Below are 13,663 nucleotides of genomic sequence, written 5' to 3' on the forward strand. Positions count from 1 at the left end.
GTACTCCTACCACTCTCTGGAGTATTCCTACCACTCTCTGGAGTATACCACAAAGATGCTGAAGCTCTGAACCTAATCTACTCCACCATCCAGGCTTGGATGGCAGCCAACAGCCTTTGCCTCAATGGGGAAAAGACCGAAATCATTTAATTAGGTCTAAAAACAACTCTAACCATACTTGACAAATCATACTCCAACTTCACCATAGATAAAACCATAATCCCTGTGTCTACCTCTGTGAAGCCCTTAGGAGTTCACATTGACTCTACCTTATCCATGACAAAGCAAGTCAGCACCATCTCCTCCGCCTCAGCTTACACCATCAAACTTATAAATTCTATAAAGACATACCTCTCCAAACCGAACCGTCTATCTATAGCCATAGCAACCGTCGGTGCTAAACTGGACTATTGTAATGCCATCTTAGCAGGTACTTCAGCTAAAAACATTAACCGACTCCAAATCACGCAGAACAATGCTCTAAGAGCAGCACTCAGCATTCCAAAAAGAGACCACATTACCCATGCCAGACAAGAAGCACACTGGCTCGCAGTCAAAGAACGCATTACATTCAAAATTCTCACTCTCACCCATAAATGCCTCACCCACACAGCACCCACATACCTATCTGAGACCATAACCAAATCCACCTCCACACGTCCAGACAGGACGCGCTACGCCAATCTACTACACACCCCGCACATAAACAAAACCAGAGCCGGTGGGCTGGCTTCCCATATATAGCATCTAAGTCATGGAACTCTCTACCTGCTGACATCAGAGCTGAAAAGTCCCTCCTCGCCTTCCGGAAAAATCTAAAAACCACCCTCTTCAACTAATCCCACTCCTCTCTTCTGCAAGTGTCAACCCAACTGTAACCAAGAATATGATCTGTAACTAAGAAACAAAATGTCTGTAACCAGTGCCACGATGCCCCTGGGCTCTTGCACGCTCAACAAATGTGAATAAATACATCTTAGAGCTGAGTGCCTAGAGAATAGAGGTTGTCCCTGGGTAGACTAGAATGGTAGAGGAAGAGGGGCAAGCATGTGAGGGATAAAAGTAACCATAGGAACAGTTGAATACAAGTACATTTTTGATAACATGGGGGCTGGACTATATTGGGACGAATGTTGTAAAGATGGTAAGAGCTGTAGAAAGGGCACAGGATGAAGGATGGAAGTAAAGCTGTTTTAGAGCATGTGGCTGTCTACACTGAGACATTTGCAAGTCAAGTTGAGGACATCCGGAGGATGGATTCTAGACAAGAATAGAGGGCCACTTGAGGATAGCCATTTTTTTTAATGTTTTTTATTCTGTTTGGTCTAAAAATAAACCTTTCAGAAAATTCCAAAAAGAGCATTCCATGTAAAACATATAAAAATAGAACAAAATACAACAATTCATTGCAAAGCCTTAAAGGAAAGAAAAAGGAAATTCAATTAATGATATTGTGGTAAAATTTGTTAATGTAACATTCCACAAAGTGAAACAAGGAATCTATATGGCAAAAAGAAGAGAACCAATATATCCTTCCATCAATCTGGACCACATTATTTGGTCTGCATTAGTAAAATCAACGCTAATAAAAGACTGAAGATATTGCTGTGTTAGAAGAGTCCCCGGACAATACAATGTTAAGTGTTTTAGTGTTTCTGGTTCATCCTTGTTGGAACACATTCTACAAACATGTTCAGACAAAAAAATGTTCCATCTTAGTCCCTTACAATTAAGTGCAAGCAGTAGATTGAATTTAACCTCATATACACAGGCCTAGCTCGGCAAGAAGGAAATAAACACATGCATTTCAAAAACTGGTCTCTTCTTCTTGTAAAGACAGCAAAGACTTTGTACATTTTATATGTAGCCAATTGCTCTACGGTCACCCACCAATCCTATAAATATCGGTTTTTTTTTATCGTAAGTGGATTATTCATCAATTCTTCATGATCAGACTCAAATTTGTGTGCAGTATTTCATTCATATGATCAGTTAAACTTTTAATGGCGGGTAGTGAACGTGTGTTTATCATTACGCCAAAATCTGTGTATAATGAATTATAAGGAGATCAGAATTTCGAATATAGACATAGGCCCTCATTACAAGTCAGGCGTTAAGGGATTAACTGCGCCGTCGGCGCCGTTAACCCTTAAAGCCTGATTCACACTTTAACGCCTGCTTTTTACAGGCGTTAAAGTCCAAGGCGCTAAGCGACCTTGGTGCTAATTACGGCACCGTAATTTACGGTGCCGTAATTAGCGCCTTCCCCATCCCCATTATGCCCTATGGGGCAAAAATGGGAATGGGGAAGGGCAAATGGTGAATGGGGAATTACCGCCCCACTCACCTTGGAATGGGGCGGTAATTCCGCCATCCACCATGGCGGAATCCGGCATGGACCATGGTGCTAATAGCACCATGGTCCAACGCCTGACTTGTAATGAGGGCCATAGTGTTCTCCAAAGTATCTTAGTGTTCCGTGAGATTAGACCAAGCTCATGTCTGATAATAGCATTCAGGACAGATAGCAGCAAATTGAGAACCCGCTTCCACAATCCACCCTGTAGTGTATTATGGAGGTTGCCCATAACCAGCAAAGAAACATCTAGGCCATAGATTATGGTAGGTTCACTAGATAGAATCGTCGGAAGGGGTACGAGCAAAAAACGCAATAGTCTTATCAGGACTCTTTTCATTTGGGTCACCAGAGGTTGAGTTTTGGATCGCAAATTGGTCATGTAATTGACTTGAGAGGCCGTGTTAGAAAGGCAAAACCACAGATAACGCATCGAAGGGACGCTATCCAACCTCGAGTCACCGACCATCCAGTGCATTGTCTTGGGTTGCGCTTGTTGGTATATATGACTATTTTAGACTTGGCCCCATTTATCAATATGTTGTTCAGTTTAGCATATTCAGAAAATAGATGTCATTTATTCCGATTTCCCATAGGGGTTTAATAAAGAAATAACAAGTCACCAACAAAGCTAAACCAACTTATTCTGATGTTGCCCAATTTAACAGGATTAGTTGAGTCTGACGTCCATAGATCTTCAAGGCCAGCAACGTAAAGATTGAAGAGGATTGGTGCAAGGACACAGCCTTGTAGGAAACCTATACTTGCGCCTCCCGCGGCCCAGGCCGTGTAGCACTCAACATTCCTAGCACTTTGTCTATGGCTCACCCACGAGCACGGACTCCCCAGCACTTACCCCCTCATCCCTCCTTCTTTTATGGCACTTGCACGTTCTGAATACTCACAAGGCATAGTAGGTTCGTCCCTCTCTCTCTTCCCCCCTCTGCCCTTAAATATTGTGTTGTAATGTTTTTCCCACCTTCGCTCCCTCCCTGCCCTGTGGGCGCTTTGAAATAGTTTTTTCTTATTGTATAAATGCCTAACAAGCAAACAATAAATGATTAAATACATAAATAAGAATCAAGTCAAGCTGAGGACATCGGGAGGATGGATCGTAGGCAAGAATAGAGGGCCACCTGGGGATAACCTTATGGGTGGGCACATACAAGGATGGAAGTAAAGACTGGAACGCATGAGTGAAGGGGTCAAACTAGGAGGAATTAATGAAGATGGGGGATTGTGAGAAACGTGGAGGAGATGTAGCTAAATATGAGGTAAGCTGTAGGAGGCAGCACAATGGAGGAGCGAAAGATGGAAAGGGAACAAGGGGAGGAATCCATAGTAAACACGGAGAGAGTGGGAAGCGTGGGCTTGGAGGAATGGAAGCGAGCATTAGTCAACTGGAATGAGGCAGTGCAAGGTCGGATTAAAGCAAAGACTCGGAGCAGGGTAGAACAGCGAGTGATGGAATCCAAGTGCTCTTCACGTAGGAAGGTCTTGTGATGCATATATACCCTTTTTCACCACCTCTGTAAATCCTTTTTGGATTTTGGTCAGCAGACCTATAACTCCTGCAATGTGTTCTTTCTCTCCAAGGTGTGCCTGCTGATCGGATTTCTTTGCGTTCGATGCTCTCTTTGGACGGAGTACCCAGCTTACTGCTTCTTTGAAGTGGTCACCATCTGCGACCTGATTATGATTTTCATCTTTTACCTGATCTATGTGTTCCGGATATACAGAAGCCTAACCTGCCTCAACTGGCCCCTTGCGGTAAGTACAGCGCTTCTCGTTCCAGGATCCCTCCCGCTGAAAGTCTTGTTTGCATTGAGATTTGGACCCTGTGCCAAGTCCTTCCTTTTATGCTGAGTAACTACCATTGCTCTGCCACAGCTCTCTGCTTCCTATCCTTTATTTAGATAGTTTTTACCAGCCGTAATGTGTGTGTTGATTGCATATAAAAAAACTTGTTGAAACAATTAGACTGATTCATAACTAATGTCACAAATGGCCGCAAAATGAGCCACACAACAAAAGGGTGTTTGTAATTAGTTCTTGAAATAAATAATGTGTTTGTTAGCAGCAGGTTGAATGGTGGCACACAAAGGGCCATCACTCTCTTGTCTCTTGCTAGCAATCTGTCTTCCTGACCCACGCATCCCTATGCCCCAGGTGGGAGGCTAAAGGCAGGTAACCCCTACTGTTTTTTATATTCTGGCTACTGGGATTGCTTAAAGGCAAACAAGCCTATTTTTTGCCTCTCCCTCCTGGAATCCTGTAAAGATGCACGAGCCTGACACTCCCCAGGTTTGCCAAAATGGCTTGATAGGGGGGTGGGGGATGGTGCTGATATCACCCTCTCTGGTTCAGCCTGTCTGTCAAGCACTCCTTTTCTCTCCTCTCCCTTAATCTTACTTCTTCTCTACTTCTTCTTCTCTACTCCTCCCTCTCCCTGTCTCCGACAGTTGTCCCACTCTCTTTTGTCCCCATGTGTTAATATCTCTGCAAAAATATCGCCATCCAAAAATATCACCATATCTTTGCGGAGATATTACGGCATGAAACCTGCGGGGGACACCCACGCAACCCCTGTGTTATTTTAAAAGGAGCGGGGGGCACCCCCACAACCCATGCTCCCAAAAAACCCTAATTTTATCCCCACAAATAATATTGCCTATAGCCGTTCCCGACAACCATATACACGGCGATATTTTTGGTGGGGATAATATTATCTGATACCCTTGTATGCTGGTCGGGTGTAAGGCTTTAAAACTCCTATTAGCCCCATCCCCTTTTCAATCTCTAGCTCAAAAGTAGCAGCCAGTTGCTCAGGCAGCTCGTTTTATGATGGTATTATTCTTGGTGAATTTTGTTGTCTACCCTCCTAGTTCGTTTGGTGTTGCCCCGCCATTTACCTGGTGTCTGTCTGGGGATGGCAGGTCAGGTGTTTGGTGTTCCATTTCTATTTGGCAAGAATATCCCCAATCCATTCTGTTCTGGACTCATTCTCCAGGTTCCGGGCGGGGTTTTCTTGGTTGCTGCCAGATGAATTCTGGGAGTTGCAGTTCTGAAAAAGGTAAAGATAGCCTTGTCCAGCAAGAATAGTGTGAGGCATCTTGCAACAAAGGGTGGCACCAACATTAACATTCATGGCAGATTTAACGACTGAGCCCCCTCCTTCAATTCCCCCTCACTTGCCTCTGGGATTGGGCTGGTTCTCGTGTGTGCCCTGGTACCCACTCTGTGCCTAGCCGGGAGGGTCCACCCCTGGACCAGGGTCAGACCCCTGACCCTGTTAGACAAAATACTGAAAAATCAATTAAAATATAATTTTTAATGAAATTTGTTATCGTGTAATGTAACAACAGAAACATAGCCATCTGATACAAGTACTCGCTCACAGGACATTATACAATGCCCTTCTCTTAATTGTAGGAACCTACACAAATCCAAATGAGGTGCATTTTGGATATAGGATCCTTTGTCATTGAACACATTTGTCTTAGCTGTGCTTCTTGTGATGAGTATCTCGTAACTTATTGTGTCAGACTGTGGGTTGTAACCGTATCCACCTCTTGCAAAGCGCAAAGAATATGGTATTCCCTCACAAAAGGGTTAATCACCTCCCACAATGCTGACACAGCCACAAGCCTAGCTCTTTGTTGCCTTGTGCTACACACTTTCACATCTTTGACTAGGTTGTAAATTTCTACTTCATTAAATTATAATTTTTTTTAAAAACACAGTCTGGTCATATTATTCAAACACAAGAAATGGCAGACTCTGTTAAAAATCTTTTTTCATCATTTTAATTTCTTTTGATCCAGTTAAATTTTAAAGAAAATGATGCATTAAGGTTTGCAAATGTTATGGCAAGCCCCTTCTGGCACTACTCGAACTCCGCCTGGATAGGCCGACCGAGGGCCCTGCATGGGGCGTTCAGGAAGACGGCTGAGGTGCCCAGTAGGCTTTTCTAGCTTTTGAGTTCTAGTTAGGCTGGAGGTTGAGTTGTGCCGAAGTTGGAGGTGACAGTAGGGAGCCTGGAACCTCCCAAGATGGTACAACTGGCCAATTTGAAACCTTCAACTTGCATAAAGAGTTTTATTTAAATTTGCATTTTTATTTTAAAATTTAACATTTTAGCAAAATCAAAAACCATCTTACATCATTCATCAGGTTTTATTCAAGTCCTCGACTATCGTCTTTCATTTAGCCAACAGTTCAACAAGTCAGATAGACCAGGGTGTTATGGTCTATCAACTGGTCCTTCTCTGATAGATAATGGTTACATTATGTCATTTACTTGGTTTTAAACATTTAATTGTCTTTTCAAAATTGGTTGGGCCATTAGAACTTCTCCAAGTTTGGCTCCAGCATCTTCCAATATTATTGAACCGCAGCTATGAGCAGAGGAGTTTGTGTTCCGCCAATTATCCGTTGCAGCCAGTCATCTACCGATTGCGTCATGAATCTCTCAGCAAACCGGCCAAAGTATTCTATTCCTTTCATAGTGAAATATGGTCAGACCATAAATAGATGCTAGAGATTTTCCTTAGTTTCTGTTTTGTTACAGAATCTACAGTCTGCCGTTCCTCTGTTGATCTTAGTTCGAGCCGTAATGATTTCATTGGTTCGACACAGGTTAAATCGCAGCCTCATGAAAGCTGACCTCATTTTTGGATTTGGGCATTTCTTTAAGTATGGCTGGATCATACCTTGTTTCCTTACTTCCATTTCCAGCTGAGTATGCAGTTTTAGCTTTCCAACATCGTCCAAAGTTTCGATCCAATCTGCTTCAAATAGTTTTGTTTTCACCCTACTCGGGTTAGTCATCAGATCCTCCGTTGAACAGGTTATGTCTTCAAGGCAGTTGGAGGCATAATATCCCCAATTGGTCAGGTATTTAATGGACCTAGACCCAAGCGCCTAACTGATCCCATCAATAGTGTAAGGGGGATTTGAACAGCTGCATTTGCGAAACAAACTTGGCAATTTCCACTCAGCTGCTGATTTAAGTGAATGCAAACAGAGTTCTTTCCTCACCACCTGAATAGGGAATGAACAAGGCCGCCCCAGTACTTTCTTCCAGAAGGCAACCTCCATACGGAGCCAAAGTATGGCTGGTAGCTCCGCGAAACACTCCGCACCATACGTTGGACTGGGACAACTTTCGCAGTTTAGAAGTCCATAAGGGGTTTCAGGGAGAATTTACAATATTTTCTCTTTAGTATAGATGTCTGCGAGGCCAGCATATCAGCCTTTTTAAGATGGTGCACAAACGACTCAGAGTCTTCTATGCGGGTAGTAATCCAAATCCCCAGGTATTTGAAACAGTTAGACTGTTTGATTTCCATGTTGTTCAAGAACCAGCTAGGTGTTTTATTGGGTCTTGGCAGCCGCTCTTGTCCTAATACCATGATCTTTGTTTTTTTTGCTGTTTATCTCTAAGTCGTTTATCCTGGCGGATTTATGGAGTTGATTTAATTGCCTTTGGAGTCCCACTGGCGTGTGGTACATCAGGACCAAATCGTCCGCAAATAAGAGTTGAGTTGTTCTCATGGGCCCCATCTTTGGTGGAAAAGGTCTGCAGAGGTTCATGAAATCCCCAAAATCGGTGATGTAAAAGTTATAAAGAGCAGGTGCCAATGCACAACACTATTTCACCCCTCTGTGCATAGAGATTTTCTCGGTCAGCTCGCCTTTCATGGATAGGCGAATACGTATAGAGGTGTCTGTGTATAGGCCTTTTATATGTTCTAGTAGATCCGGCGGACATTGTTTAGCAGCCAGTTTGACCCATAGATGTTCTCAGATTTTTAAGCTCTATAAAACACCAGCATGCTTGCTCTTCCTGTGAGGTTTTTGTTTAGCGTGGAAGCGATGTTTACACAGTTGGCTTGCAACTGGAGTTTTTGTCTGCTAAGGAGAAAAATGTGCAGAACGTGAGGTATTTTGGAGGGGAGATTTGTTTAAAACCCTTTCTTTTTGGGCATTTCTTCTGTGGGGCTCATTTTATTTTCAATCCATTCCTTCCCACTTTACCCATTCCCCTTTCCCCCTGTTCATCTTAGTTTGTCCCATTTTCCACGTTGACAACATTATCTGTTAATTTTCACATTTTGTAGTTGTGTTTTTCAAGTTTTTATTTTGGGGGTATTTGTTTCCCCTGTCCCGATTGCGTATGCTTAGGTTTCCCAGATTTTAATTTATTCTTCTTTCTTTAGATTCCTTTATCAGTTGATTTTTGCAGTTCCTACTTTTATTTTGTTGAGGTGTGAGGAAAATGGATAGTGGAAAGGGAGCAAGGAACCTTTTGGAGCTAGGAACTGTTTTGCTCACATGCTTCGGGAATGTGGGGGTCGCTGGATGTGATGTAGGCAGCTGCTGTGGCAGGGCAGCAGCATGGCATCTTGTATCGGTGGCACATGTAGCTTGGCATCCTGTCGGAGAGGGGACGAGGTAGGCCTGGAGCTTATGCCTCATGAAGAGGAATTTCAGGTGCTGCTGGCGGATAGTGACCCAGTTGATGTGGGTCCAGGTTGGGTGCCATGGGGTGGAGGAATATCAGGGGAGCTGGTGGGCTCTGTTCGAGTAGAAGGCAATAGTAATGAATACAGAGACCCTGGGGCAGATGTCATAGGAGGTGACTGAATGGGATGAATTGTTGGACCCGGGCTGGTTGTGACCAACTCTGGTGGAGAATGAGCCCCTGGATGAGGTGGTACTGCATTCTGTTGTTCAGGGGTAGGAGGTGTAGGCAGAGGGTGAGGCTCTGCTTTGTGTTCAGTGTCCTCCAGAACAACAGAGAACAGTCTTTCGGCTATGGCGACGATCCCATGACCAAACCCACAGCACAGTGGCCCAGGGAGCATAAATCTGTGCGAGGTGGTCAGCTACAGGACTTGCGAGATGTAGTGTTGTCAGGAAGAAGGTCCTAAGCATGCCAGGGAGCTGTGGCCCGCCCACGACCCATGGGAGTGCCAAAGAGTGCACTACACTAAGTGATAGCCCATGACTGCCTCAAAAGCAGCGAGCAGTGGTAAAGGCAAGAGGAGTCAAATATGGCTGTGACACTGCTGAGAGAGGGATACACTTGAAGCCATACAAAAAAAGGTGATAGCTGGGCCAAAAATTCTGCAGACAAACAGATGCACTCAGCAAGCTCCAGGGTGAAAGATGCGTACCCGATACACTGAGCAAGCTCCAGGGTGAAAGATGCATACCCGAAGCACTGAGCAAACTCCAGAGTGAAAGCTGCGTACCCTATACACTGAGCAAGCTCCGGAGTGAAAGCTGCATACCCGATACACTGAGCACGCTCCAGGGTGAAAGCTGCATACCCGAAGCACTGGGCAAGCTCCAGAGTGAAAGCTGGGTACCTAATACACTGAGCAAGCTCCAGGGGGAAAGCTGCATACTCTATACTCTGAGCAAGCTCCGGAGTGAAAGCTGCATACCCGATACACTGAGCAAGCTCCAGGGTGAATGTTGCATACCTGATACACTGAACAAGCTCCTGGGTGAAAGCTGCATACCCGATACACTGAGCAAGCTCCACGGTGAAAGCTGCGTACCTGATGCACTGAGCATGCCCCAGGGGGAAAGCTGCGTACCTGATACACTGAGCAAGCTCCAGAGCTGTGTACCCGATACACTGAGCAAGCTCCAGGGTGAAAACTGCGTACCCGATACATTGAGCAAGCTCCAGGGTGAAAGCTGCGTACCCTATATACTGAGCAAGCTCCGGAGTGAACACTGCGTACCCGATACACTGAGCACGCTCCTGGGTGAAAGCTACATACCCGATACACTGAGCAAGCTCCTGGGTGAAAGCTGCGTACCCGATACACTGAGCAAGTTCCTGGGTGAAAGCTGCGTACCCGATACACTGAGCAAGCTCCTGGGTGAAAACTGCATACCTGATACACTGAGAAAGCTCCAGAGTCAAAGCTGCGTACCCGATACACTAAGTAAGCTCCTGGGTGAAAGCTGCATACCCGATACACTGAGCAAGCTCCAGGGTGAAAGCTGTGTACCTGATACATTGAGCAAACTACAGGGTGAAAGCTGCGTACCCAATACACTGAGCAAGCTCTAGGGGGAAAGCTGCGTACCCATGCAGAGAAGGTGAAGCCTGGTGCAGTGTCTTGAGTGCCCAAATTGCCATACACTAGAGAGAAGCAGTGCTGGTGGAAAGGCCAGAAGCAAGGATTAGGCCCCACTTGTTTTGCCTATTGTTAGAGCGGGACAAGGCAAGCCCAGACATAGACAGGGTGTATACCATGACAAAACCCACAGCACAGTGGCCCAGGGAGCATAAATCTTTGCAAGGTGGTCAGCAGGACTTGCGAGATGTAGTGTTGTCAGGAAGAAAGTCCTAAGCATGCCAGGGAGCTGTGGCCCGCTGGCGAGCCATGGGAGTGCCAAAGAGTGCACTACCCTAAGTGATAGCCCATGACTGCCTCAGAAGCAGCAAGCAGTGGTGAAGGCAAGAGGAGTCAAATATGTCTGTGACACTGCTGAGAGAGAGAGATACACTTGAAGCCATACAAAAAGAGGCGATAGCTGGGCTAAAAATGCTAAAGACAAACAGATGCACTGAGCAAGCTCCAGGTTGAAAGCCGCATACCCGAAACACTGAGCAAGCTACAGAGGGAAAGCTGCGTACCCGATACTCTGAGCAAGCTCCAGGGTGAAAGCTGTGTACCCGATACACTGAGCAAGCTTCAGAGTGAAAGCTGTGTACCTGATACATTGACCAAACTCCAGGGTGAAAGCTGCCTACCCGATACACTGAGCAAGCTCCAGGGTGAAAGCTGCGTACCCATGCAGAGAAGGTGAAGCCTGGTGCAGTGTATAGAGTGCCCAAAGTGCTATCCACTAGAAAGAAGCAGAGCTGGTGGAAAGGCCAGAAGCAAGGAATGAGCCCACTTGTTTTGCCTATTGTTACAGAGGGACCAGGCAAGCCCAGACATAGAAAGGGGGTGTATACCTTGATGTGCATACACCCTCTGCAAAAAGACAGTCTGGAAGAGTCCATGTTCTGAGTGTTCCACATTGAGCAGAAAGTGTGCAACCATTTTCTGTCTCGTCATCTATGTGGGAGTATCTGACAAAATGAGGCTCAGATCTGTGGATAGTCTGATGAATTGAGGAAGAGGCATATAGCTCTGTCAGTCTGAAAATGGTAAGAATATCTGAGCTTGCCAGGCGAGTCAGAGGGGGCAGCGGTGGCCTCTGCTCTCTTGGGCAGCCAGAAGATTTGAAGAAGTCCCCCAGCTCTGTTGGAACATCTAGAAAATTGTGATGGTTGAACTGCAGTGTACATGCTTTGAGTTCTACTCCAGCTCAAATAGACAAGCATGTTACCATCCTAATAATCTGCATCCTCATGGCCTTTGTTTTTCTCTCTGTCCTAGTTTTCACTTCTGCTACTGGTGCCACTACCATCACTCAACTCCCTTACTCTTGTCCTAGGAATTTGCATTGCTTGTCCTGTAGTGGTTGGTTGTCAGCAATTTAATTGTCGACATTATCGGTGGCGCAGTGATCACATAGATTCCTCCTGCAGCACTAAACACTCTTCTATGGTGTACACTAGCACAATGGCAGTTTAGGCTTTCAATTACCAGTTGAAAAAGTGCTGCTGACCACACAGACAATTTTCTCAACCAAAACTGTAGTGCATCAAAAGCCCCTCCTAACTTAAATGACGGTAGAAGATACAAAGACATTATCCGTGGAGCCAAAGGTCAGCTGTGTGTGTTTTAGACCCTGACACAAAGACTCTGGAGTGGTGTCCCACGGTCTCATCTGTCTACAGTACCCATAACTGGGATCGCACCAACCAGGGTTGGTGTAAAGAATGATGTCATTTTCTTTGTGTGGACCTTCCTAGTTCCCTTTGGGGGCAGGAGTTGAATCAACCCCCCCTTGTGCAAGATTCTCCACACTGTGCGGGGGTACCTACTTCTCCTCCTGCAGTGAAGTTGACGGTCCATCTCCTGATGATACAGGGAACGAGAGGGTCACTAATACTACTAGGGTACAACAAAGGAGAAAGTATTTACTGAAATCCTGGAAAGTGCACAGATTATACCGCAGAAAAACAAGATGGGGTGTAATAAGGTATATTAATTTGCTGCATTGCAAATACAAAAAAAAGTCAGAACTTTTTTCGAAACACCTGCAGCCTTCAATTGTGGCCCAATGTTAAAACAAACAGATAGGAGGGTGCTATGTTGTAACTCACCTGCCTTATAGAACCATTAGGCTGCACGCAGCTTCCCCAGTTCACCTGACGCCCGGGGATCGTGGGCTAATGATCCAAAGTAGCATTGGCTTAGTTAGGTAGGTTAAGTTAGAGGCCCACAATGTTCTACAAACGCCGGCACGACACCCCAGCAGTCCTCCGACTAACCAACCTCTGCTCCACTAGGGTCATCGCTGCAGCCTGCTTTTCATCTTTTGCTGCTGCTTCACCGCTTGGACTCCAAACACTGCACACGCGCTCGCACACGGGCTCAGGATGATCACAGCAATTGGAACAATTTGAGGAAAGGACCTCAAAACGTCTAGCCACACGTCAAGCCGTACACCGCTCAAGCCATCAGAATTCTACAGAAAGTGACTGCTTCCGGCGTCAAGACAATACAGCAGTTCTATAAAAGAAATTAGTCTGAATATCCCAGCCAGGCTACAGCCAACATAACTGCAATGTTGTCTTCAGCAAGCATTATATGTCATGCAATGTTGTGCTACATTTGGACTTGTTCAAATGCCTCAATGACCCTAGGGTTGGCCTGTTGGCTGGGTGTTGATGAAGCAGCATGCTGTGGTTTGTGGTAGTAATTGGGCTTTCCAGAGATTGTATAGTATCATGATTTTTCAGAGTGATTGCACTGGCTGGAGATGTTATTGTGCATAGTGACTAGGGATCAGAGGGACTTATAAGCTCTCACTTTTTCCTGTTGGGACACACTTTCTGGTTTGATTATTAAGGATCAGAGGAAGGCTGCTGGTAATTTCCAGAGAGTTGTACCGCCACACCTCTGTGGTGCAACCTTGTTAGGGTCCGTAAAAAGCTGGTACTCTGGAATGGACCAGCCTTCCCTTGGAAGCGTTTTACCTGCTCGGAGTGTGGGTGACAAATGCAGCCACTCTTTGGATTTGAACCTCGTATGTGAACCGGGCGCATTTAGACATTCAGCTCTCCTTGGGGTACTGTGCAATGATTGGGATGATGGCAATGCTTTAACAAGCAGGCAACTTGCAGTAGCCCTGCCATTCTGCAAGTCTGTTTTGTAAGAG

At 45.4% G+C, this 13,663-nt stretch overlaps 2 protein-coding genes across 3 annotated transcripts in view; one reads left to right on the forward strand and one right to left on the reverse strand.

Moving 5' to 3' along the window:
- Positions 1-13,663, reverse strand: part of OSBPL10 (oxysterol binding protein like 10) — a 2,898,140-nt gene that overhangs the window by 2,704,341 nt on the left and 180,136 nt on the right. The gene's annotated exons all lie outside the window — the stretch shown is intronic.
- Positions 1-13,663, forward strand: part of CMTM7 (CKLF like MARVEL transmembrane domain containing 7) — a 258,411-nt gene that overhangs the window by 159,033 nt on the left and 85,715 nt on the right. Inside the window, exon 2 of the mRNA XM_069648803.1 lies at positions 3,953-4,126. Within this exon, the coding sequence (XP_069504904.1) occupies positions 3,953-4,126 (174 nt within the window). The remainder of the gene's footprint in view (positions 1-3,952; positions 4,127-13,663) is intronic.

This window comes from Ambystoma mexicanum, chromosome 2q (assembly GCF_040938575.1).
Source record: "Ambystoma mexicanum isolate Mex_15411 chromosome 2q, UKY_AmexF1_1, whole genome shotgun sequence".
Lineage (NCBI taxonomy): Eukaryota > Metazoa > Chordata > Amphibia > Caudata > Ambystomatidae > Ambystoma > Ambystoma mexicanum.